This window comes from Pinus tabuliformis, chromosome 3_2 (assembly GCF_031772625.1).
Source record: "Pinus tabuliformis cultivar Carrire ecotype Pingquan chromosome 3_2, CPIR1, whole genome shotgun sequence".
NCBI lineage: Eukaryota > Viridiplantae > Streptophyta > Pinopsida > Pinales > Pinaceae > Pinus > Pinus tabuliformis.
In genome coordinates this window covers 429873695-429899753 of record NC_142302.1, presented here as the reverse complement: position 1 = coordinate 429899753, position 26059 = coordinate 429873695, and the positions used below count along the sequence as shown (strand labels likewise).

The 26059-nt window shown below is 39.8% G+C and overlaps 2 protein-coding genes across 4 annotated transcripts in view; both read left to right on the top strand.

Moving 5' to 3' along the window:
- LOC149181162 (Pseudouridine synthase family protein) overlaps positions 1-26059 on the top strand; it is a 294463-nt gene that overhangs the window by 229475 nt on the left and 38929 nt on the right. For all 3 annotated transcript variants that reach the window (XM_089416472.1, XM_089416474.1, XM_089416473.1), the window contains 4 exons: positions 10641-10723; positions 10997-11096; positions 11178-11240; positions 12291-12632. In XM_089416472.1, the coding sequence (XP_089272598.1) occupies positions 10641-10723; positions 10997-11096; positions 11178-11240; positions 12291-12632 (588 nt within the window). The remainder of the gene's footprint in view (positions 1-10640; positions 10724-10996; positions 11097-11177; positions 11241-12290; positions 12633-26059) is intronic.
- LOC149181163 (uncharacterized) lies at positions 18624-20070 on the top strand. Its single transcript, XM_089418278.1, has 3 exons — positions 18624-19183; positions 19267-19408; positions 19513-20070. The coding sequence occupies exons 1-3, from the start codon at positions 18628-18630 to the stop codon at positions 19994-19996; spliced, it is 1182 nt and encodes a 393-aa protein (XP_089274404.1). The 5' UTR covers positions 18624-18627; the 3' UTR covers positions 19997-20070.

The following is a 26059-nucleotide window of genomic DNA, read 5'->3' as shown; positions in this document are numbered from 1 at the left end:
GACCATCACGAATTGAGGCCAAAAACACTGGTGTTGAATTCTCACATGTTCTAAGCTGAATTATATTGATTTTCCAGGGAATCGATTAATCACTCGGAGAGGCCGTGTGCAATCATGGCATCAAAGAAATCGAATTGCAGACTTGTGAAAGACTGATATAGCTTTGGGCCGAATTATTATAGCAGAATCACGTTCTCTAAGGACGATTTTCTTAGTATAAGCAGTGAACGAGTCTCTCGTGGAAATGCTGGTTGTGTTGCCTCAAATGGACAAGTTTCCTGGTGAAAGGGGAAACAAATATGCTCGTCTTAGCTGCTAAGCAAACCACCTTATAACTGGAATGAGTTTCGGATACCGAGGGGCGAGTTTCTGCTGTGTGTTGGCACCATTAAAAGCTCTGAGCATTGAACTGTCTGTACTTCACAAGGAACTGTTCCTGGAACGTTCTGTTGGCAGAGAGGAGCACGACTCATGTCTTGTAGAGGACATTGGTCACTGTGAAGGTCGTGGCTTCTATGGTTGTTGGATGCAGTCATTGTACCCCCATCACTGTGTACGCAGGTTCCAGAGGGAAATCATTAAAGAAAAACCAGCGCTGGACTGATAACTTATGAGTGAGCCCATTCTGGAGAGGTATTGCTGATATACTCTTGTTGTGCGTGCTATCCGTTCGCTGGGTAATTGTCCTTGAGCTGCATAGCTGACTTGAATTTTGACACACTGCCCAGTTGACTACCCAGCCACCATTCCTTTCCTGGGCCCACTGTGCATTTAATTTATGGGTGTAATGCTGATAAATGTTTGGCTATGAAAGTGCTGAACATAAATGGACCTGCTTTCGTTCTATGGGTTATGGACTGATATGTAAATAAGAGGAGTGCATTCTATACTTTCGTTAAGTCGGTCTGCTATCTTATACTAAAGACAAAGACCAACTCTAGAGATATCAGTTTGCATAAAAACCACCGTTGGAGAACCGGAAATATTCAGAAACACCTACAACAATGTGCCTATGATATATGTTTGTCAAAATGACTAACCGAACAAGTCAGTGAAAGAACTCAGAAAATTGCAGTTGTTTGGGAAAGTGGGAGTTTAATATCCATTGGATCGCAGTCTTGTCATTGGAACAGACTGATCAGTTCAAGAGGAGGATTGAATCACTGGTGTATCTGCTTCAACACTTTGATTTTCAAGGGGACTGTGTCATACTGGCCAAATTGCTTGCACTGTGGGAACAATATTCAAATAAGAAGTCTATGTCAGCACTTGTACACCAGGTTCCCCTACTTTCTCATTGTTCACAAATTTATAGCAGCTTTAATTATGTTTCTGGGTACCTTATAAATCAGTTTATATCATTATAAAACATTATCATGACAAGTGGGTATGTATGTACTTAAACCATGAAAGTATATACCTACAACAGTTTGTCATGAAATTGTTTGTCAGAACACCCCACTGAGAAATTCAACAAACTCTGAAAATAGTGGCCTCATTATCATAGTTTTTTTTGTCATCGTTAAGCTAAAACATGGACCAGAAAACCAGGTGGAACAAAAGACCTTTCACCAGAGAAGTGCATAATAAGCTCCAACAAAGGCATCCGAGGGACTTACAAAAGGAAAAAGAAGTGTGGAATTGGCTTTTCGTACTTGGGTGAGATTTAAAAGCTAGAAGATTAGGAGATGACCTTACATTAGAAGAGCTGGAATCCTATCTTTCCAAAGTGGGTCAATCTGATTGGAGTTTGAATTGGGCTTTGGAACCAGCTATGCTTGCATTGGTACAAGCCAAATTCTTGGAGCATCCGGGAGAAAAAGCCAAGCTTATCATTGCATCCTGTTTCAACAATATTTTGAGGATAGTAGCACCCTTTCCTCCCTATAATGATGATATCATGAAGAGGGTCTTTCAATTGATTGTAGAATGCTATTCAGGACTGCATGACACCCAAAGCTCAAACTTTGAGAGAAGGCTCGTAATTCTAGACACCATGGCCAAAATTAGATCCTATGTAGTCATGTTTGACCTAGAGTAGAATGATTTGATCCTTTAGATGTGCCAATCTTTCTTCACCAATATCAGAGAGCATCACCCTGAGAAGGTAAAAGCCAACATGCATGATATCTTATCTTCATTACTAGTTGAAGGTGACATCACTCGCAAACAACTACAGACAAAAGTGTTAGCCATTTGGAGGAAGATATAGGTTGCCTCACCAACTGCCTATGAGCTAGCCAAAAGGGTGGTTGAGCAAAACATGAGATTCTTTAGAAGGCAGCTAACCCATGAGGAGTTGCGAATGATTTGTGGTGACCAATTGTGCAACAAGAATGAGCTGAGGAGAAAGGGTTTTTGCTTCATTTGCAAGGAACCTTCGGGACTTGACCACTCCTGCTTGAGTGACACTGACGAGATTGTAAAGGTAGATCAGGAGGGTTCTTTTGACTTTCTAGATAAGGATTCTTCCTTTCTAGTTGAGTCCATGGTTCTTATGAGAATACCTCTGAGGAGAATGAGCAGTCATGTGGATTGGTTGGCAACAGTCCATATATGCATCCATGTGGGAAGGAGGATTATGTTGAGTAGTAGATTGTCCAGGGAGCAGACTTGCGAGATGAGCGGCTAGTGATTCAGGGTGCAGAGCACATAGAGGAGCGTGGGTTAGATGAGGAGGATGATATGCCTGGTGTGCGTGATGAGACATTTTTTGGAGGGTCATCTAGTGGCTCACGCTGAGCCTATGTTAGGGGAGGATGAGCAACAGTGTTTTGGGCTATCCATGAGTGAGGAGTGGACAAATGTATAGACAACCAACAGGGTGGTAGTGTGTGTAGACACTTGTCATCAGGAGGTGTTGAAGCTTGACAGGATAGTTTTGCCAGTGACGAGTGGATCGGTGGAGCATGGAGTTTTTGGTCAGATGAGGGAGGCTCTTTTGGAGACAGTGGTGCATCCATCTTTGGGTCTACCCATTGACGAGGTGCAGGTGGATGCAATGGCAGCTAGCAAAGCTGCAATATTTCCAGGCAACAACCCTCTCCAGGAGTACATAGACAGGGCATGCAGCATGGGTTGCCCACTTATAGGGAGAGAGGCAGGGATTCCTAGACATATCTGGTTGATTGGTTGGGCAGAGCTGCATGAGTTGAGCATGGTGCAACACAGTGGACTTGTACCATATACAGGTGCACCCAATCCTTCCCACATGATGGATTGGCGGGAGATCATGAGTTGGTATCCTATTGATGGAGTATCGTCCTTAGTTTGGGGAACAATACAACATGAGCTCTTAGATGAGAGGGTTACTACATGTTTTAGTGGGCAGTGGGATGTGGACCGATAGTTCATCAGTATTTCAATAGCACTATCCCAACATGAACAAAGTGGGGTTGACCTCGACCTATGCCAGAGGTTGGATTGGAGAGAGGTGATGAGTTGGTATTCGATTGATGGAGCAACAACTATAGCCGGAGAGAGAGCACCGTTCGAGCCATGGGACTTGGGCGATGATTGGCCATGGTGGCATTAGAATCCAGGTGGATCTACTGGTAGCAGGTTGAGGCAGAGATGGGCATGGGATCCAAGTATTGAGGGATCTAATCATGTTTGGATTGCTTGGAGGCATGACGTGGACCAGTGGTTCATATGGGATTCTGGTATCAGTTTGCAGATGCCTCTACAGCGGACAGGTGTGGATTGCTTGGGGGAAAACAATCTTGGGGTAGGAGGATTTGTCATATCCCCATTTTTATTTTCCTCTATAGTAAAGCCAGGGTGGATTTGCAAGGCATGAGATGGCCAGATCATGGGAGTAGGTTTATGTCATCAAGGGTTCCGAGGGAGTTTTTATGGGATTCGATGGCATTTGCTTGGCATATTCCATCACCCGCACAATTTGCCTTTCATTCCTTTGCATTCTGACAACTTATAAAAAATTGCATTATTATGGGGCCTAACTTAATTAATTATGCTCGAGGTGGCATTCAGGAAGATTAATTGATGGAACACCTCAGTGTAATAGCTCGTTGGAACCAGAATGAGAAGATCTACAGGATGGGATGCTGAGAAGTGACTTTCAGTGGTCGAAGAGAGTATGGTGGTCAATTTACCATTTTCCCACATTAAAAAGATATTTTAATTGAGGGAAATGTGCTCAATGATTATAATAATAATAAAATAGGAGCTTCTAGAGGGGTCCATCAAATCTATAAAAATAGGAGGAGCCCATTGGGGATCATCTTGGATTATTGCTATTTTCTATTCTCGGGTGTGCTAGTGGATGTTGGACGAAAACCCAATGCTCTTGAGGAGATTTCACTCATAAATCTCACAGTGCTTCATTGGAGTTTTGAGGAGAGTAGTTTTGTAGTAGCAGGTTTGCAACAGCCTTCTCACTGGGCCATCTACATCAATGCCAAGGTCATTAATCATTTGGGCCTGAGATCTTTTATGGGTTTTGCTCCGCTTGCTTGACAAGCTCAAGTTCCACTATTCCTCATTTTCATGTACTCTTTCCGATGGATTAATAAAATGACTTAGTGATTTTTATTGTCATCTATCTGTGTATCAATTCACTGGCTGCGTGTTTATTTTCTATTGTTTTGCTGTTCGAGTTCATTTATGGTATCTACTGTTAAATTTTCCTTAGGGATATCACATAAAGGCAACCTCATTTGGACATCATCTCACACATCTTCTTCTTCTCTTTAGAGGTTCGACTACTTCTAAAATTGTAGGTCTTTTTCCACATGTGCGAGGAGGAGAGAGAGCCTCTTTTGGTTTGGTTGAATTTTGTCTTTGACCAGCATTTGACTTGCTTTTACTTTTTGGTGTTTGATCCAAAAATGGGATCTCTGTCACTTACAATAATCTTTGGTTTTCCATGTAGCTTTTGAATTGTTTCCATAAATGCAGTAGAAACTGTATTGGCTTTAAATGGATGAGATAATGCACAAAAGTGTGCATACTTGGTAAGTCTGTCAACTACCACCATGATGACACTCTTTCCTTCGGACTTGGGTAAACCTGTGATAAAATCCATTGAAACCCCTGCCCAACATTGGCTTGGAATGGATAAAGGTTGTAATATACCTGGGGTCTTAATTGTTTCAACTTTATTTTGATTGCAAACCAAACATTCCACCACAAACTTTTGAATGTCCGATTTAAGGCCATCCCAAAAAAATTCTTTCTTAACCCCGTGGTAAGTTTTTAAAAATCCTGAGTGCAATTCCATAAGAATCTTTTGTTTGAGTTGGGAATTCTTACATAGGTATAAGAGATCTTTGTACCATAACGAATCATTTTTCTAGCTAAATGTATTAGATGTACTGGGATCTTGTTGTAACTTTTGAATGAGTGCCCACACTTCTTCGTCATTCTTCCATTCATCCCTTGCTTCGTTTATCTAATCTGGTTGGATAATAGAAATGGCGCAAAGCAATGCTTCCACATCCTCATCCTTTCTTGAGAGTGCATTTGCCACAACATTTTGCTTCCCTTTTTTGTAGATGATTTCAAAGTCATAACTCAACATCTTTGTGACCCATTTTTGCTACTCTTCTGAAGATAATCTTTGTTCTAAAAAGTATTTAAGACTATCATGATCCGTTTTTACCTTGAAGTGTCTTCCCATTAGGTAGGGTCGCCATTTCTTAAGTGCATGTAGTATTGCCAACATTTCCTTCTCATAAATAGCTTTGTGTAAATACTTTCCTTTGATTGAACGACTTTCGAAAGAAATGGGTCTTTCTTCTTGCATTAAAACATCACCAATTCCATTTCCCGAGGCATCACATTCCACAATAAAGGTTTTTGTGAAGTCCGGCGTAGCTAAGACCGATGCTTGGCACATTGCCTCTTTAAGATGTTCAAAGGCCTTTGTTGCTTCTGGAGTCCATGAAAATGCATCTTTCTTCAATAATGTTGTTAGAGGTGCTGCTATTCTCCCATAATTCTTAACAAACTTACGATAATACCCTGTCAACCCAAGAAATCCTCGCGGATGCTTTATGGATGTGGGGATTTTCCATTCCTTAATGGCTTTAATTTTGCTAGGGTCTACCTTAACACCTTCATGAGATATAGTATGACCCATATATTCTACCTCTTGTACTACAAAGAAACATTTGGAGCTTTTTGCATATAATTGTTTCTCCTCCAATAGTTTGAGCACCTTGTCAACATGATCCTTCCAAGACTTGCTATAGATTAGTATATCATCAAAAATTACTAACACAAATTTTCTAAGGAAGGGTTTGAAAATGGAATTCATCAAACCTTGAAATGTAGAAGGTGCATTGGTAAGGCCAAAAGGCATGACAAAAAATTCATAATGACCCTCATGAGTTCTAAATGCTGTTTTTGGAATGTCTTCAGTCTTCATTCTGATTTGATGATATCCTGAACGAAGATCCAATTTGGTGAAGTAAATTGATCCATGCAATTCATCCAATAATTCATCAATGATAGGAATGGGAAATTTATCTTTAATAGTGAGCTTGTTGAGCTCCCTATAATTTGGACACATGCGCCATGATCCATCTTTCTTGTGCACCAATACTACTGGAGCAGAGAAAGAACTTTGACTAGGTTGAATTATACCAGCCTCTAGCATTTTTGCAACCATACGTTCAATTGCACTCTTTTGGGCATAGGGATATTTGTAAGGCCTGATGTTTAGAGGAACACTTCTTGGAATCAAATGAATAACATGATCATGATCACGAATAGGCAGGAGGCCTTTGGGAGTCTCAAATACCTTGGAATGATTGTCCAAGACTTCTTGGACATCTGGAGAAATAGATGATTTCGATGTGGGAACCTCTAGCGAACATAATTATGCAATTAAGCCTCGTTGTTCTTTCTTTAAAAGCTTTGTCATTCCGTTAGAGCTGATTATCTTTCCCAGTTTCCCTGCAATACCCCTTAATTCAACTTCCTTTCCATTTGAACAAAATTTCATAAAAAGTTCTTGAAAATTAAAAACTATTGTACCCAAGGATTATAGTCATTGGACTCCTAGTCCAACATCAACACCACCCATTGGAATGGAAAGCATTGGGCCATTCAATACATATTCTCCCATGGATATCTTGATATTATGGCACTTTCCAGAGCAATTTATGGTTCCTCCACTTGCAACCCTCACTTCACACTCTGGTGCTGGATATAGGAAGCAATTCAATTCCTTGGCTATCTTACAATGAATAAAATTATGGGTACTGCCCGAATCAATCAAAACTATTAGCTTTTTCTTCTTGATATGTCCTTCTATCTTGATAGTTTGAAGAGTGGTAATTCGAGCCAATGCATTACAAGATATGGTCAAATTCATTTCTTCTTTCTCTAGGGTTTGTTCCTAGTGTATATCCTCTTCTTTTGACATTTTCTGTTCCTTTTCTTCCTCCTCTTCACAATCTATGTAAAATAATTTCTTCTCAGCACACTTATGACCTTTAGTGTATTTGCTATCACAACTGTAACAAAGCCCTTTTGCTCTTTTTTCTTCCAATTGTTGTGGTGTCAATCTTGTAGGTTGTGGAAGGCCAGGAGAAACAACACCTCCATCTTTATAGTTGTGAGTGGTAGGCTTCCTGGTTGCCATAATTTTGTTTTCCATTTTTCTTGCCAACCTGAATGCCTTCTCTAATGAATCAGGTTCCCAAAGGCAAACTTCATGTTGGATGTTATCCTTTAAAGTCCCCATGAACACATCAATCCTATGCTCCCCTGGAATATCTTTTACCCTTATATTCAATTTTTGGAAGTCCTCATTGTGCTCCATCATCGAACCCTTTTGTTTGAGATTTATCAATTGGCTAAAAAAGGTGTTTCTTTTTGTATCCTCATAATGTGCTATCATTTCTTCCTTAAAAATTTCCCAAGTGACAATTTGTTTATGAGAGCAAAGCCATCGATACCATACAAACTAATTTGGTTCCAAATATAAAGTTGCAATGCATACCTTTTGTGTGTTTCGCACATTATGGAGATCGAAATATTGCTCGATCTGTAGTATCCATGTTACAGGATTCTTGCCATCAAACTTCCTCATATCGATCTTTGGAACATGGTGGGTCTTCAATCCAATGTTAAAGTCTATGAAATCATGATTAACATTTCTTTTTTTCTCATCATGAGTTTTCTTTACTACCCTCTCACGATTAGTAAACATTTCTTGTAGCGACTTTGTCAAATCTGTCTTCCAATCTTCCATTTTTCCTTCCATCTTAGCTTGCACGTCATTCATCTCAGCTTCCATGCCTTTCTTTAAACCATCCATCTTAGCTTCCACGTCATTCATCTTAGCTTCCACGCCTTTCTTTAAACCATCCATCTTATCTTCCACACCATCCATCTTAGCTTCCACGCCTTTCTTTAAACCATTCAGTCTTCCAATCTTCCATTTTTCCTTCCATCTTAGCTTCCACGTCATTCATCTCAGCTTCCATGCCTTTCTTTAAACCATCCATCTTAGCTTCCACGTCATTCATCTCAGCTTCCACGCCTTTCTTTAAACCATCCATCTTATCTTCCACACCATCCATCTTAGCTTCCACGCCTTTTTTTAAACCATTCATCTTAGCTTCTGTTACTTTTTGTGAGAGTGAATTTTGTTGCACTTGGTCAGGTTGCTTACTAGGTGTTTCCATTTTCTTTCTTGGGGGCATTAATTAATGATAATTATGCTTCACTATGCCCTTTGAATTCCTTCAAACTAATTTTTCAAACCAAACTTATGCAAAATTTTAAGAAAACTACACACCTTTTTTCACTTTGTAGGAGCTCAATATTGAATCTGATGTATCTTTGAAATTTCGGATCTCCAAGGTCTGAAATTGCGAACTGTGGTAGTCCTCTAAGTCCTCTTTCCAACACCACCAGTCTGATCGAAATTGAATTCTCCAAGAAAGAGTTATGCCCAATCTCCCAAGATGACTTGATTATACACTTTTTCAGTAGAGAGAACTTGTACGAAGTGCCACGTGTCACTATTTCAACCTTTAGACCTGAAAACGATGCATAGAAAACTACAGTCCATTCTCTTTTTGTAACTTCTTACGAAATTTCAATCTAATACTCAGAGACAAAGTTATGACGATTTTCCCAAGGTCACCTGTTTGGGATGTAATTTGGGAGCCTACAAAAACCCTAACTTTCTTAGATCATATCTCCGAAAATATAGCGAGACAAGATCTGAAATTCGGACCCAAGGATCATCAAGATTTCGGCTCAAATGGGTTCTTTTTTAGCTTCTGAAATGTTGCAAAAAAAAAAGTTATAGCGAAAATGCCACGATGACTTGTTTGGAGCAGCGAAACCCTAGAATCCAAAGCTCTGATACCAAATGTTATGAATCAGCTCACAAAAAGATAGAAAAGATAGATCAACGACTTCAAAATCAGCCTCTTCGAGGGGGAAACCTCCTTTACATTACACAAATGAACAATTTTTGGATGATACAAATGACTAAACCTCCTTTCTATATATAGGAGTCTAAGGGGTCACAATATAATCAAAACTAATATAACAATAATAATATAAGGGCACAACAATAACAATAGTGGGCTTCTATGGGGCACACTAATAACAATATGGGGACAATAGGGGCACAATAATAACAATAAGGGCTACAATGACAATAGTAATGGGGGAATCACTAGTATTATAGGGACTTAACAGATTTTTCCCTGGATCCCAAAACCGGGACTACCATATTGATTTTTCATTATATTCCTTTCAATGTTACAATACATATATATACATGTCGAAGCATTCATAAACCCCAATCCATTAACCCTGGATTAGAACATAAATGTAGTTCCCTTGACTGGATCTACAAAATACCTTAGGCAGAAAACCATCATGCCCAAAACCATGTGTGAAACCCATGCACAAAACCATAGGTTGGTCCACCCACCTAATATAGGGTCCAAAAAAGTTTTAGTAACATAACACACACCCAACACTACTAAATTGGTTTAGTTTAAGTAACATTATATTAGTTGGTGTTGTTTAATCCCGATTTAATATTATTGTGTTCTTGTAGTGAGACTGTTTTATATTATCAAAATAGTTTAATCTGGTCTGTTGGGTGCATTTGAGGCAATTCTTAGGATCTTGTTCAATGGGTCACTCTAACTACTCAATCCTGGAGTTTCAAAGTTTATAATTTCAAAAGGATAGTTTATATATATTTTTTTCTTGTGAGAATGATGGGAAGAACAAAGCAGATAATAGATCCAGAACAATTGGAAAGTCCTTAACCATGTTTCTTTACTATGCTTTTGTTGCATAATTTCTTTGATAGTCTCTACTGCTTATTGCATCCTTGTATCATCATCAACATTGTTCCAAATTACATACAGCTATTGATAGTTTTAACTTTTAACAACAAAAACAAACCTTAAGCTCTTACTACCAGCACTTCAATTTGTTTTGGACAAAGGTGCATTATAGTGCAGTACTCTTGAGCGTAGAAATACTCTTTTAGAATGACTGCTAGGTTGTAAGAATAAGATGTGCCTGAGAAAATAGTGCTTTGATTTCTATTAATTTTATACACACAGAAAATGAACCTCATCTAATATATTTCTAATATTTTTCTGCGCTGGTTAATGCATTGAACCCAGAAAGATGCAGGTGATATATCTGTCATTGATGTCCGATTTGTGCCGATGACTTTTCATGCTCGCTTTAGAGCTCAGGAGCGCACGTAGGTACAATAAATCACAGATATTGTTGCATGTTTTGGAAGGTTTTCCATGTGATAATATCTGTTTGTTTAACAAATCGATTACATGTTGTTCTGTGATTTTGTTTTGAAGTCCATTATCCTTTTGTACAAGGATTAGAACTGAGATGGTGTAGGTATTATTTATGTGAAGACAAACAATGGTTGTGGAAAGGGTAAAATAAAAACAATGAGCAAATGGTCTATATATGACATTCTCTCTTTAAATGAACATATTTCTCGTCTGTGCTGCAGTTACTACTACAGGATTCTTTCTGGTAAAGAGCCTTTACCTGCTTTTGAAAAGGATCGAGCATGGCATGTTCCTGAAGACTTGTGTCTCTCATGTATGCAGGTCCGAATTTCACAAGCTCATGTTGTTGTTGCTGTGCTTCTGTAGTTTTTGCTAACGGTAACATGGAATTTCTTTGGACAGGAAGCATGTCAAGTCCTTGTAGGACACCATGATTTTAGCTCCTTCCGAGCTGCAGGATGTCAGGTATCCATTTACATTCTCCATATGTAATATCAATTATTAAATATTTCAACTAATAGAAATTCGTAATGGAGTCATGGAATCTCTGAAGCCTCAGCTGGTGGTCAATGATATCTCTGGCTTCTTCCAAGTAGACAAAAAATATGCAAATAGTTGCTAGTCCTAGTAGGCAGTCAGGGGGTTAGAGAAACATGTGGCATCTCTTGTCCTATTAGAGAAGGTTTTTTGTAATTTGAATTTATAAAGTGAAGATTTCCATGTAGTCTTCAGTAATGGGTTTGGAGGCCAGATTCCTCGACCTATGAGCCTGGCGCAGGAATACTATGGTTCTGGAAGTAAACTGTATGGCTGTAGGATAAAATCAACTGATATATGTCTCCGAATAACTGGTCAGTCAGAGGGACTTGTGTGTGCTCATATGTCATGGATAATGATTATGAGGGTTTCATCATTTGTTGTTTCTTTCTTTTGCTCTCTTATCAGTCTTCTTTGTATCTTTAGAAAAGGGAGTGAGGATGTCTGCAACATTTTTCCCTGGTTGTCATGCATTCTGTATTTCCTGAATGTCTTGCTGAAGAACTTGTTATACGGGAAAATCTATTAAGCATAACTGCAATCTGAAATTTCTCAATGAAGAACCTGAAATTTCTTTCCTGTTCTGTATTATATGTGCAACCCATTCCTTTCAAACCAGAGTTTGTAAAATTCATCCCTCTATAACTTTACTCTCCAGTTACATATTTTCGTGCAGGAATATCATTTCATAGTTGTCTAAGTGCTGCATTTATTGATGGGTGGCATGCACCAGTGAAATTCGGAACTATCTTTTAACATGATGGCTTTTCTCTGGAAACTTTAAACTATCTTCTATGAAACTCTGAATCAATTTTATGGCAGTGGGCCATAAATTTTCGAATATTTTTCCTTCCCGCATACTTTTTGTCACTTCAACTTTGTAGATATTGGTTAGATTGTTTCGTTACCATGTTTTTTAGTTGTATGCATTGTGAAAGATATCTACTAATATGCTGTATATGCTGCAATGTTTTGCAGGCAAAATCCCCCGTCAAAACATTGGATGAACTCCATGTTTGTGAAATGCCAGCATGGTCTGCCTTTCCGTCAAGTATAGATAGGAATACTCGAGTAAACATTTCAGCAACAAGTTGTAAACATGCGAGATCTGAAGTAAAAACGAGTTTAAATAATCCGGTTGAAATGGAAGGGCAGGTGTCTCTTTCTAATGAGAGATTTATGAATCAGAGTCAGCCTGATATGCTTTGTCAAAAAGAGAATGGAAATTTTGGTCAGGAGGAAGTTTTAGAATTTGGTCAGAGAAGGGGGCATCGTGGCTATGTAGTTGTTGCAAGGGCACAGTCATTTTTGTATCACCAGGTGGTTTTTATTTTCTTATTATCTTTCCATCTTTCCAGGGAATAGCGATATATGATTCACGTTTGAAATTGATTCAGATATTGGAATAAGTAGAAATAAAAACCAAGGAAAGCGAATGTTGAATAACTTTTATTTGTATTATTGAGAAACTTTTGGCAATAATCACATAGGAGAAGTTTTGTCAATGTGTTTCGAACCAACCAGTGTGGTTCATCGTCAGGACAAGATGGAGAGTCAGATCATGGCCATTTAATGTTTCTGTCTTATATCAACATCGCTATTATATTTTTGTTGCGTTTATTGAAATTACCAATTTGGTGGTTGCCATATATAAATAGCAAGCATGGGCGTTTGGAAAAGCAGACCCATGTTGAGAGATAATGGCGAAAACAATCATTCATTATATATAATGACAATTTAAGGTAGGGAAAAAGTGCATGCAAAACATATTTCTTTCTTCCAATCTGCATCTGCTTACAATAATCATGATAGGTGGGCTTCTTTGGAGTAGAATAATGCTACTTTATCTTCTCATAATATAACTGTCAATACTGTATTCATTTTTCATGTATCATTTCAAGTGATCAATACATAACATTTGTAAGAAATAGTATGGTTTTGTATTGTGAATGCACTCCGTGGAAATACCTCTTCTGGAAAACTAAGTTTTGCAAGAGTGAGATTTGATGTAAATTTCCAAATTGGGAAACTTTTGTCAAACAAGATAGGAGTTGTGAAGAAAAAGACTGTAGGAAAGGATGTGCTTTGGGAAAAATGGAGAGGTTCTAACTGATATATTGATGCGGTGGCTTCCTTTTCCATGGGGGTCATTTCTCATAGTGCAGGGCATTGATTGCCAGTGCACTAACAATTCCTATAAGCAATCATTTCTAGTTGGGTGTTTTGGCCTTGAATTCCAGTATAAGTAATAGACAACATGTACACCATGCTTCATAAAGTAAGGAGACAAGAATCTTACAGAACATTGTTTCACATTTCCAAACACTGTAGGGTTCCAACTCAGGGGTAAAAATAAGCCCTGGGTTGAGGTTGAAATCCAAGTTCAGGCAGACTTTGCTAATGGACGAAAGAAGATGAGATGAAATACGTATTCTTCACTGTCACAAATGAAGCATCTGAGATTGCAAATTCGGAATTCCCAGTTTTGATAGGCTATCTTTGGTAGCCACACCTTGGTGTAGGGATTATCACCCAAAAAGTACTTCCAAAAAGTACTTTTTAAGTTCCAGTGTGTTTGACCAAAAGTTGGAAAAATCTCTTTCTATTTGTTTATCACAAAGAATACTCCCATCTTCTGCTTAATCTCTCGAGGTCCAAGGAGATATTACGAGCGTGGAGCTTCATGATGTGCTCTGCCCTTCTAGGCCTTAAAACTCCACTACTTATTTGGAATTTAATCATCCTTTAACCTACTTGATTAACAATGTTATTTTGAATTCAGAACATGTAGACCCTGTTACCCCTCATTTCAGCAGGGGTATGTATAGCCATTTTTCTTTTTGGAAACATCATTGTAAGATTGGTCAAAAGCTTTATAGGCCATGTGATGGTTATGTATTATGGGATCCTAGGCATATCTTTGTAAGCCATGCCTGATCCTTTTAGTCTCCACATTGAAGTCCTTTCGTCCTAGACATGATTGGAGGCCTTAGGATGGACCTACTTGAACACATGGCTTAGGTGAGCCATTGGTTTTGTAGGGGTGTTCATGCTATGTATAGTCAGTCTAGTTAATGTCTTGAGTGCAACTATGCCTTTTCCATATGGTCATGTGTCATGGAGTTTGAATGCATTTATTTGGCCTTGGTACATGTTACCCACCACCAGTGGGTGACCCCTATAGGATAATATTTCTCCTAGATTTGTCTTCAGTCAGCAGCCAACAACCACCTGATAGCTTGATGTGCTACTATTCTTCGCACATCACAAAGAATACTTCCATCACCTACTTAATCTCTCAAGGTCCAAGGAGATATTACGAGCATGGAGCTTCATGATGTGCTCTGCCCTTCTAGGCCTTAAAACTCCACTACTTATTTGGAATTTAATCATCCTTTAACCTATTTGATTAACATTGTTATTTTGAATTCAGAACATGTAGACCCTGTTACCCCTCATTTCAGTAGGTGTATGCATAGCCATTTTTCTTTTTGGAAACATCATTGCAAGATTGGTCAAAAGCTTTATAGGCCATGTGATGGTTGTGTATTATGGGGTCCTTTTAGTCTCCACATTGAAGTCCTTTCGTCCTAGACATGATTGGAGGCCTTAGGATGGACCTACCTGAACACATGGCTTAGGGGAGCCATTGGTTTTGTAGGGGTGTTCATGCTACATATAGTCAATCTAGTTAATGTCTTGAGTGCAACTATGTCTTTTCCATATGGTCACATGTCATGGAGTTTGAATGCATTTATTTGGCCTTGGTACATGTTACCCACCACCAGTGGGTGACCCCTATAGGATAATTTTTCTCCTAGATTTGTCTTCACTCGGTAGCCAACAACCACCTGATAGCTTGATGTGCTACTATTCTTCGCCACCCGAGCCAACCATTGTGTGTCTTCGCTCATCTGTCATGATTGTATGTTTGAAGGTGGGCCATCCAACCCCAAAGGTATGATTTTTCATTATGTAATTGGGTGCTTATGCTTGCTTTCCTTGAGCACATTTGGGCATGGATTAGTGGGGGGATTCGGCAGAAGGAACAGGGTTTGACTGTACTCTTGTTTCCTTACCTCAACTTGGGGGTTAATCTTGTATCCTAGTCATGTGGGATCTCCTTTATTAGCTACTAGCTTTAGGTGTGGCATTAAATGGGACCCTCTGATTTTTGTTGCGTGGTCCTGTTTCCCCATACCATATGTCTCACTCCACTCTGCTCATTACAAGCCCATTTCACATTTTCCCCATCTGGGTTTGCATTTGTCCATTAGGTCCACAACGCGTTATCCTGCCCTTCCCCTTGTCCATGCCTTGGGTCGGGCCTAGAACAACGCCCTTGGGTAGTGGAGCAACCAAAAGAGTAGGAGTTAGGAGGGCTGTAGTGGCTTGTTCAAAGCCCTAAGTGCAGACTTAAGAAGGAGTTTGGGTCTGCTAGAAGTGGCAGAAGAAGTTGAGCTCAAGACTCATTCTAGAAGGACAAAGAAAGGAGGTCAAGGGAGCAGATCACATCAGCGCAAGTTCATTGTTGGAGAAGGACATTCGACAGTGATATGTGGCAGATCTTCGTGCCTTGAGTGTGTCTTCATTGGGCAACACAGGAAGACACTAGTGGGAAGCAAGTCCCTAAGAGTTGTTTCCTTGATGGACTAAGGAGCAGTTAGTTTCAGTGTGGAAAAAGTCCCGATAAAATCGGGATTTATTCCCCAAAACGCGATTTTTTCAAAAAAAGGATTAAATCGGCCGACTTTTTAAAAAACGAAAAAATCGGGATTAAATCGAATTACTCCGGATTAAATCGGGAGTCGATGGCAAAAAATCGGCTAAGTTAAAAAAATTTCGTCCGCGGGCATAAAAACCAGAATTCGTCGTTTTATTTTTTAATTGTGTTTTGGGCCTTGGCTTGTTCGCTGTGGAGGAGAAACGAGGGTTTCCAGTTCGAAGAAGTTGTGGGTGTGCATTTGCTAGCCGCAAGCGTCCGCCGTCAAGGTGACAAGGTAAGTTTAATGTTTATAACTGTTACGTAACACGTTACATGTAATTGTATGTAATGTTACAGACTTATTACATTGCTTTCCGGCCTGACAATTATGGACAGTTACAACGAAAGCGGGGTGTATTCACACCAAATACACGCATAGATACAAATCTGGAGACATTATTTCTTTTATAACTAGTTCATCGTCGGTTCTTTAAATTTATGCTTTCTTACACTTGCTAAATGAAATGCAAGGGTTTCATAACTGATTATTTGTATAGGAATAAACCAAAGTCCAGACTCCAAACATTCAAAGGATACCGATAAACAAAATCCCCTTACATGCAAGGCATTGTCTTGAGTGCGAGACAAACTGCCGCTGTTTCATGTTAAAAATTAAAATAGCTCTCACTGTCTTCAGTGCCAGACAAATTTCCTTTTGATTCAATTTAAAAAACTTAAAATAACTCTTAGATGTGCTGAAGTTTTTTTTCCTGCCGCCTATACTCTCTTTCATTTACTAGGATCAATAATAAATATGCCAAACTTCAACTTAATTAGTGGCTGTGTTCACTGTTACCAGCTACCGCAATTGACATTTTCCTTTGAAATACCTGAATTCATACAGATGGGTAGAGACAAATGAGAAAATAAGATAATGCCCAGGCAAGTTCCTGTTATCATCACTGAAGCTACTAACAATGACACAGATTAGTACAAAGAAGTATATGCTAATAACAGTGACAAAGATTAATTAACAGTTACATTGTTATTATTTAAATTTTATATAACTGTTCAACAGTCAAATTCAAAACAGCGGCTGTTATATAATTATAATATGTAAAATTTAAATTTGTAATATGTATGTTAAATTGTTAATTTTTTATTTACATTTATTTATATTTATTTTATTGTTATTATTTAATATTTATGACTGTAATAAATTATTTAATAAATTATGACTGTAATAAATTATGACTGTAATAAATTATTTCACTGTACATACATTTATGATTTATTATTTAATATTTACTAATTTGTTTCTAAATTCTGAGTGCAATACAAATTAGTAAATTACTAATTATAATTTGCTGATTTGAATTTGTTTCCATTCTTTTTGTGCCCAGGTTTAAACTTTAAATTCCAGCTCAAAGTTTAAAACAAAATGCCGAGGGTTTTGGATTCTATGTGGGAGTTTGGTGAGCCTGATGTTATACTTGAAACTGGGGCGGTCAATAGAATGTATTTGACTTGCAAATTGTGTGGAAAGCATATGTCAGGAGACATCAACAGATTAAAATTCCATTTGGGGCAAATTCCAGGCCAAAATATTGAACTTTGCAAAGAGACAACTCCAGAAATCATCCGACGGGCCATTCAATCATTGATGGATAAAGAGGAAGGAAAAGACACCAGGGCAACACTAAGAAACCAAATTGCAGGGGGCTCAAGAGTGGGGGGAATTGAGAGTGGCAATGTTTCTACAGCAGCATCACCTTCCTCACCCATGGGTACATTGGGTAGTGGTACTCATCCTTCTATCTCATCTTTTTTTGTTCCTAGAACAGCAGCTGGTTCACAACCTGGGATTAGATCATCATTGAAAAAAAAGGAAAGGCAGAAGCTGACAAGTTGGTCAGTAGGTGTCTTCTATGGAGTGATGTTCCCTTCAACATTGCCAAGACAAACCCATTCTACCAGCCTATGTTTGATGCTGTTGCTGTCGTTGGCCCGGGGTACAAAGCCCCCACCTTTGCAGAGTTGAGAGGGCCTCTTCTTCAAGATGAAAAGACTGAGTGCACTGCTAGATTGGCAGAGTTTAGGGCATCATGGGAGCACACTGGATGCACAGTCATGTCAGATGGTTGGACTGACCAGAAGGGTAGGACCCTTCTTAACTTCTTGGTTAGTTGTCCCAAGGGGACAATGTTTATGAAATCTGTTGATGCATCTGACCACATTAAAGATGCACGTTTATTATGTGAGTTGTTGGACCTCTTCATTCAGGAAGTAGGCCCAAGCAATGTTGTCCAAGTCATAACGGACAACGCTGCAAATTATGTTGCAGCTGGCAAGATGCTTATGGAGAGGTATCCTAACTTGTTTTGGACACCTTGCGCTGCTCATTGCATTGACTTGATGTTGGAGGATATAGGTAAAATTCCTACTATGAGGGATATTGTTGAATCATCCAAGAGCATAACAAAATTTATTTATAATCATTCATCTGTGCTTAGCTTGATGAGAAAATTCACCAACAAAAAAGAGTTGGTGCGGCCTGCCATTACACGATTTGCCACTTCTTTCAAATCTCTTCAGTCTCTGTTGAATTCTATGTGGGAGGTGAAGAGCATGTTTCTCTCAGCGGAATGGCGTTCTTTATCTATTAGCCGCAAACCGGAGGGAGAGGGCATATGCAGACTAGTTTCATATGATCAGAGCTTTTGGGCAGGAGTAGAGGAGGTGTGTGCCATTTCAGAACCTTTGGTAATGGTTCTTCGGTTGGTTGATGGAGAGAAGCCCGCAATGGGCTACTTGTATGAGGCCATGGATAGGGCCAAAGAAGCCATCCGTGCTTATTATGCAGATAAGGGAGACGAGGGGTTGGAGAAACAACAGGTCATATGGGGAGTGATTGATCAGCGATGGAACAATACCCTCCATCGCCCCATTCATGCTGCAGGTGTCTACCTCAACCCTGCATTTTCTTATGCTTGTGGTTTCAGATTTGATGCCGAGGTGATGGATGGATTCTTCACTTGTGTCGAGAGGATGGTGTCATCTAGGCGAGAACGTGAGGAGATTTCTAAAGAAATGGAGGTCTATAGGATGGGAGGTGGCACATTTTGTTTTGACATGGCTATTCAGAATAGGACGACCAAAATGCCAGGTAAGTTTCAGTTTGTTTCAAATTTTCAAGTTTAGAATTTCAATGTTTTTTTTTATGTTTCTCATTTTTCTTTTAACTTGTAGATGCTTGGTGGACAAGCTATGGTGCCAGAGTACCACATCTCCAAAAGCTTGCCATTCGAGTGCTCAGCCAAACATGCAGTTCCTCTGGGTGTGAGCGCAACTGGAGTGTATTTGACAAAATACACTCCAAAAAGCGCAACAGGTAAAAACTAAAAAGATTTCAAATTAAATTTTTTGAATTCATTTGATTAATTTTAATATTTAAATTTTCTAAGTACTAATTTACAATCTATGACCCTAATACAGATTGGAATCCAAACGCCTCAATGACATGGTATACGTCTACTACAATCTTCGATTGTGGGTGAGACAGCTTCAGAAACCTACTGATGTGGAAGCCATCTCATTGGACAATATTGATACCACCGCTGCATGGAGAGTCGAGACTGAGAGGCCAATCTTGGACACGATCCCGGATTGGTTAGGTGTGGATCTAGAGGATGTAGCAGTTGCAGAGGAGGGAGAGCTAGAGATAGAGGAGGAGGAGGCGGAGCAACATCAGGGTCAGGAGGCAGTAGCAGAGCTGGATGAGGATGCTGAGGAGGAGGTGACACCATCTAGGGTGGGCAGCAGCAGCGGCAGCGTAGCACAGAGGCCACCTCTTCCATCAGCTTCTAGAGGACGATTGAGTCCATTTCCTTTTGTATCCTCAGGGGCAGGGTCTTCTTCCTCTAGAGGAAAAGGCAAAGCCATTCCCTATTCCCGTAAAAGGGGAAGAGGATCTCAGTGACTGATTAGTGATTACTTGATGACTTTTAGATGACTCATGATGTACATTTATTATATTTTTTGTTGATATTTTGACTCTTGAGAGTTGAAACTCAGATAGGACTCAAAATTCAGGAGTGGATTCACTATTTTGATATGTGATGCAGCACTAGACTTCATATACATATTATATATTAGCTTTCTTTAGATGTTTATGTGGAAATGCATTTATTTGATGTTGTGGATACTCTAGATGTTAAAAAAAATTAAAAAAAATGAATAATTTTGTGTTTTTTTAATTTTGCCGACTTTTTCGAAAAACTCCCGACTTTGCCGAGTTTTTCAACTTTTGGACCCTTGCCGAATTAATCCCGACAACGACTTTTTCCACATTGGTTAGTTTGGCAAGAAGTCCCAAAGGAGCTGAGGAGTAGGAATGGGCAGTTGAGAGTTGTTCACAAACGAAGTTGTGAACAGCTCGATAGGAGTCTCAATGTGTTGATGGACTAATGATTAGCTAGAGAGCAGTTGGAATCGTTTTCAGTGACCTAATGGAGCCGGTTCATTGATAGAGGTAGATTAGAGTTGCTGCAGATCGAAGCCGAAGGACCAGGCAAGTGTGTTCAGGGTATGACTAAGAGGAGCTGAGGGAGTGCTATACATCAGCGAGGTGGTTAGTGTATCTTGTTCGGGAAGTTTGGTTGTCATAGTTTTTGACACCAAGTCCCAGTTGTAGTCTTGTATTAGTGGATGTATAAGGGCCATTATCCTTGGTACGAAAGCCCTAGACAGTTGTATTATCAGTTTGTTAATATAACAAAGTTGGGTAGTTAAAATGTGTAAAAATTTGTCTATATTTGTGCACGTGTTGATTTACTGCTATTTATTGCTCAATTGTGCAAAGTAGTTTGTTGTGATACTTGGATTGATAACATCAATGATTGTAAGATTTTAACCTAAACTTTAGTATCATGGATAAACAACATGGTATCAGAGCTACTTTGAAGGGTCAGTGAATCAGAGTGTGCACAATGAAGCAACTCAGAGGGAGGTGAGATTGTCTAGATCATGGAGGAGAGGATTTAGTTGAAGACATGGATATGTGGTCTTAAGTGGCTTGGCAACGAGATTGGTTGGGAGTTCTAGTGGATTAGTGGTGAGCCTGGTGAACAATAGTTTTTTGTAGGGCAGGTTGCTGATCATGGACTTCCTTTGACTTGCCATGGATTGTTGGGACAACTCGAGGATTGCTTTGGCATGGACGAGATTGGTATGATTGAGATCGCTTCATGTGATGCACTGCAGATTGGTAGGCTAGTTTCTTCATTGGTTGTGATGCTGCATATCCAAGATTGGAGGGATGTGCACCAGTTGTGTTTGATCCAGGAGGATGAATGCTTGCAGACTGGGGTTGCAGTGATGATGGCTTGTGTTCGACCACAACTGAAACTGACCTTGTAGTACATGAGTTCAGTAGCACAGTGGAGATCGTGTGGACTCAAAGGGAGTCTAGCTTCAGAGGGAGCAACCCTATGAAAGTGTTAAGGTCTTCAAGTTTAGATGAGATGAGGTAGGGGCGCTAACGAGATAGTGTGGTTAATTCTACAGAGTATGTTGCAGTGATGGATGCCAGTTGGGCTAGTGTCATAGGTGATGATGTTGGTGGAGGCTTCCTAGTGTTGGAAGTACCTCCCTCGCTAAGAGGGAGTGTTGAGATTTGTAGCTTGGGAGGTACTCTAAACCCTAGGCTAGAGGGTTTTGGAGGAATGGGCACACAAATATGGTTTGTGGGCTTAGAACTCAAGGTTGGGGTTTTGTACCCAAGGGTGTGGGGCCAAATCCATGAGGAGTTTCAATGGTTTGACCCTTGGAGATTGTGGTAGACCCTACAAGGGACCAGGGGCCACAAAGAACACCAAAATTGGGTTAGTATAAATGGAGAAATAAGTGTTAATGTTTTGTGTGGGCTTTTGCAACTAAAGTCAAGTCGGCCTAGACCTAGTGATGCCCCAAGGGCTAGTTGTTACACACCCTAATGATTTGTATATATGCAAGTGAGGAGGAGCCTCATTTATCAGCACGACAAGTGCATACATAATTAGAGAAAACAATCTGAGGTAGTCGCATGCTTGGAGGAGGCAAATCAAGCAAGGAAGGAAGATAGTTGGGCATATTTCTGTGGTTTTGGTTTGCGCATGACCAAGAGTGTTAGTTTTTGTAGCATCAAATGGTGCTGTAGTCTTGATACTTTATGGAGAGGCTAAAACACGAGTTCTCCAAAACCCAAAAATCATTTCTGGAAATTCCACATAGAGATGACCCAATTAAATTAATTGACCATAATTAAAAATTTCTAAGTCTAACTTAGGAAAAGTGGTTGATTAATAGGAATTAATTGAGAAAAGTGTGAATCATATAGAAACTCTCACGGATCGAGTTGGAGATGATCTCAACCATCGATTAAGTTTTAATCGTGGCCATTGGAGTCCCAACTAGAGAATATAAGAAGAGGTCAATGGGTAGATGGAGAATACACCAGTGCAGATACTCAGTGATTTGGGCAGTTCGATTTTCTAGTGCAGGTGATTTAGCAGGAGAAATCGAGCTAGTAGATCGAGTAGCAGGTGACAGAGGGGCAGTAGAGCAGTATTCCAGAGGAGATTCCAGTTCCGGAGAGTCAAAATGAGGAGGAAAAAATATCCTTCAAGAGGCTGCACAGGGGAAGCGCAAAGCCTCAATTGAGTAGTTTGATTCAGCTGAAGAGAAGCTTGTTTTCAGTTCCAGAGGCCGAGAATATTTTCCATAGTGCCGAAGAGACAATTTCCCAGTCAGCAGCAGGCAGGATGACTTGATTTGCAGGAGTTCTGGGCTGAGCATGAAAGGGTTTGCGCTAGGGTGATGCAGGGCCTACGCAGAGTTGGGTGGACAACTTGCTTTTCAGAAGCAGTCAGGTGCCAGGATTGTTCAGAGAGGGTAAAATCCCTCAGTATATTTTTTCCACTATTTCTTTTGGGTAGAATTGCCCTTTTGGCGACATTTTATTGTATTCAGAAATTCCACTGTTGCATAATAATAAAACCCTTACTGCTGCATCGATTTTCCCACATTGGGTTTTTCTGGGGACAGATGTCCAAAATTAACGGTGTTAAATTCTTTGTGTGCTAGCATTTTCACTTATGCTGTATTTTATTTGTGAAGATTGTTACGTGATTAATTGGTTGTTGCCGCAACAATAAATTGCATAATTTATTTACAATTAGAAGAATTAATTCCAGTTGCTGCAATAAAAATTTAAGTAGTGAAATTTTCACAAAGAGGAGGAAGGGCAGAGTATGAGGAGCGGCTCTGGGCACCTTTTTGTAGAGAAAATCTTCAAAGAACAAGGCCACATTCATCTGTGCTATCTCAGGAGCAACTGAGACCTGGTTTGGGTGCTAACTGTGGTTACAACAATTGTTGTAGAGGCTGCATGCTGTTGTGATATTAGCGCAGACATGGAGACCTTGTAGAGGGAGGATACACTAGTTTGAAGGACTTTCCGACCAGGTTGAAGGTGCAGACATGTAGTGATTACAGGGTGCGCTAACCAGGGCCGAGAACCTCAAGAGAAAGGCTGGACAGGGGTAGCATTGAGGCAGGTTTGACAAAGGTATGTTTTGTTCTTCATGTATGATGTATTGCTAGGTTTGGTGGTCCAAATTTGGGAGATCGTCCAAGTGCAAGGAGCATAAGAGTTACACCTCAAAGGAGCAACAATCAAATCAAGTCATGACAACCTTGAAGAGGGTCTAGTACAAAAGGAAGGCAAGGCTTGAAGGAAGGCAACATAGTGCAAAACTTGGAGGAGTTTTGAGGCAGCGTTAAGGGCCATTGTAGTGGGTCAAGAAGCCCTAACCAGCAGGTTGAAAAACTCAGACTCTAGGACACAAAGCAGAGTTGCATCTTAGATGTAGTATGGTGTTACAAGTTGTTCCTTGCTAAGTGAATAATGGTCCTAGTTTAGGACAGTAGTGGAGTAGTCAAAAGAGCAGGAGTTAGGAGGGTTGTAGTGGCTTGCTCCAAGCCCTAATTGCAGACTTAACAAGGACTTTGGGTCTGCTAGAAGTGGCAGAAGAAGGTGAGCTTAGGATTGATTCTTGAAGGACAAAGAAAGGAGGTCAAGGGAGCAGATCACATCAACCGAAGTTCATTGTTGGAGGACATTTGACAGTGATAGGTGGCAACGCTTCGTGCCCTAAGTGTGTGTTCATCTGGTAGCATAGAAAGACACTAGTGGGAAGCAAGTCCCTCAGTCCTTGAAGGACTAAGGAGTAGCTAGTTGGGCAAGAAGTCCCAAAGGAATTGAGGAGCAACAGTGGGCAGTTGAGAGTTGACAAAGGAAGTTGTGAACAACTTGACAGGAGTCTCAATGTGTTGCTGTGTTGAAGGACTAACGATCAACTAGAGTACAATTGGAGGCGTGTTTAGTGACCTAATGGAGCTGGTCCATTGATAGAGGCAAATTGGAGTTGTTACAGATCGAAGTCGAACGACCAGGCAAGTTTGTTCAGGGTATGACCGAGAGGAGCTAAGAGAGCACGCTACATCAGCCAGGTGATCAGTGTATCTTATTCAGGCAATTTGGTTGTCATAGTTGGATACACCAAGTCCTAGTTGTAGTCTTGTATTAGTGGATGTATGAGTGCCATTATCCCTGGTACGTGAGCCCTAGACAGTTGTATTATCAATTTGTTAGTATAACAAAGTTGGGCAGTTAAAATTTGTAAAAGGTTGTTTATATTTGTGCACGTGTTGATTTACCGCTATTTATTGTTTCACTGTGCAAAGTAGTTTGTTGTGATACTTGGATTGGTAGTGTCAGTGATTGTAAGATTCTAACCTAGACTCTAGTATCATGGAAAAACAACATAGTTGACTAGCAGTATTAGATGTATCTCTTGTTGAACTGAAGAATTTCTCTGAGGAAAAGGTTGTTGGGTTTTTCCTCGTGGGTTTTCCCAGGGCAAATCTTGTGTCCTCTTTGTGCATTGTGATCCCTACTGTCCTTACGCTTTTATGGTTGAATTTATGAAGTGTAATTGCTTAATGATACACTGGAATTGCTAAGAGAATATCTACATCATTAGAAGTAATTATCAGTATTTCAGAAATTAGTGCTTATATATATTGCACTTGAAAAATCAATAGGATGTGTTATTTGAGGAGTAGGAGTTGTGGGACATCGTCGAAAAGGCTGTGCAAATTCCCATAGATCCTACTTAGTTAGCTGAGTTTAATATGAAGAATGTGAAGGCCAAAAGAATAATCCTGGACTCCATTAAAGACCATATTATACCTCATGTAACAGGGAAGCAGTTTGCCTTTGAGATGTGGGTATCCTTAACCAAGTTATACTAGAGTGCAAACCAAAACAGAAAGAAGAAAGAGGAGGATCAGGTGGCTTCATTAGCATCAACTGATATTGATGATTTTATAGGGTATTCGAAAAATATTTTTCTCTAGTTTCATGTGTTTCTGACAGTAGTATTGTTGTGTATGAGGACAATGGGTTATGGTTAGTGGACAGTAGAGCATCGAGTCACATGACGAAAATGAGGTTAGTGTTCCGTAATACTTCAGAGACAGGCTCAAACTGCGATATGTTTAGTGGGACTAGTATCATGCATGTAGTGAAGGGGGTTGGATGTGTCAGATTCCAGCTAGAGTCAGGAGGATTTCTGGAGGTGATAGGGATGTTGTTTGTTCTAGGGTTGATGGTACACTTGCTCTTAGTATCAACCTTGGAGGATGATGGATATAGAGTTTTGTTTCGGGATGGATAGGTTCTTCTATATTCATAGGGAGTGACCTTGGATGTATCTATAGTGCTTGACATCATGCAGGGGAAATCATACAGGTTGTTGGGACAACTTGAGGGTATATCTGAGGGGATCTTGGATACAAGATTAGTGTCAGTTGTTGAGAGGGAGAAGGTGGCGAGGAAGAGTTATTCTTCGGGTGCTTCCAAGAGCCTCAACTGGTATGATATGACATTGTTAGATGCTCAGGAGCATGGTTGGAAGGAACATGTCTTCAAATCAAATTT

Excerpts from the sequence above, each read along its gene's own strand:
- LOC149181163 (XM_089418278.1), top strand. The coding sequence starts at position 18,628 with ATGTGGGAGGTGAAGAGCATGTTTCTCTCAGCGGAATGGCGTTCTTTA. Across the intron at positions 19,184-19,266 it reads TAGGACGACCAAAATGCCAG|ATGCTTGGTGGACAAGCTAT; the intron begins GTAAGTTTCAGT and ends TTTAACTTGTAG. Across the intron at positions 19,409-19,512 it reads CACTCCAAAAAGCGCAACAG|ATTGGAATCCAAACGCCTCA; the intron begins GTAAAAACTAAA and ends ACCCTAATACAG.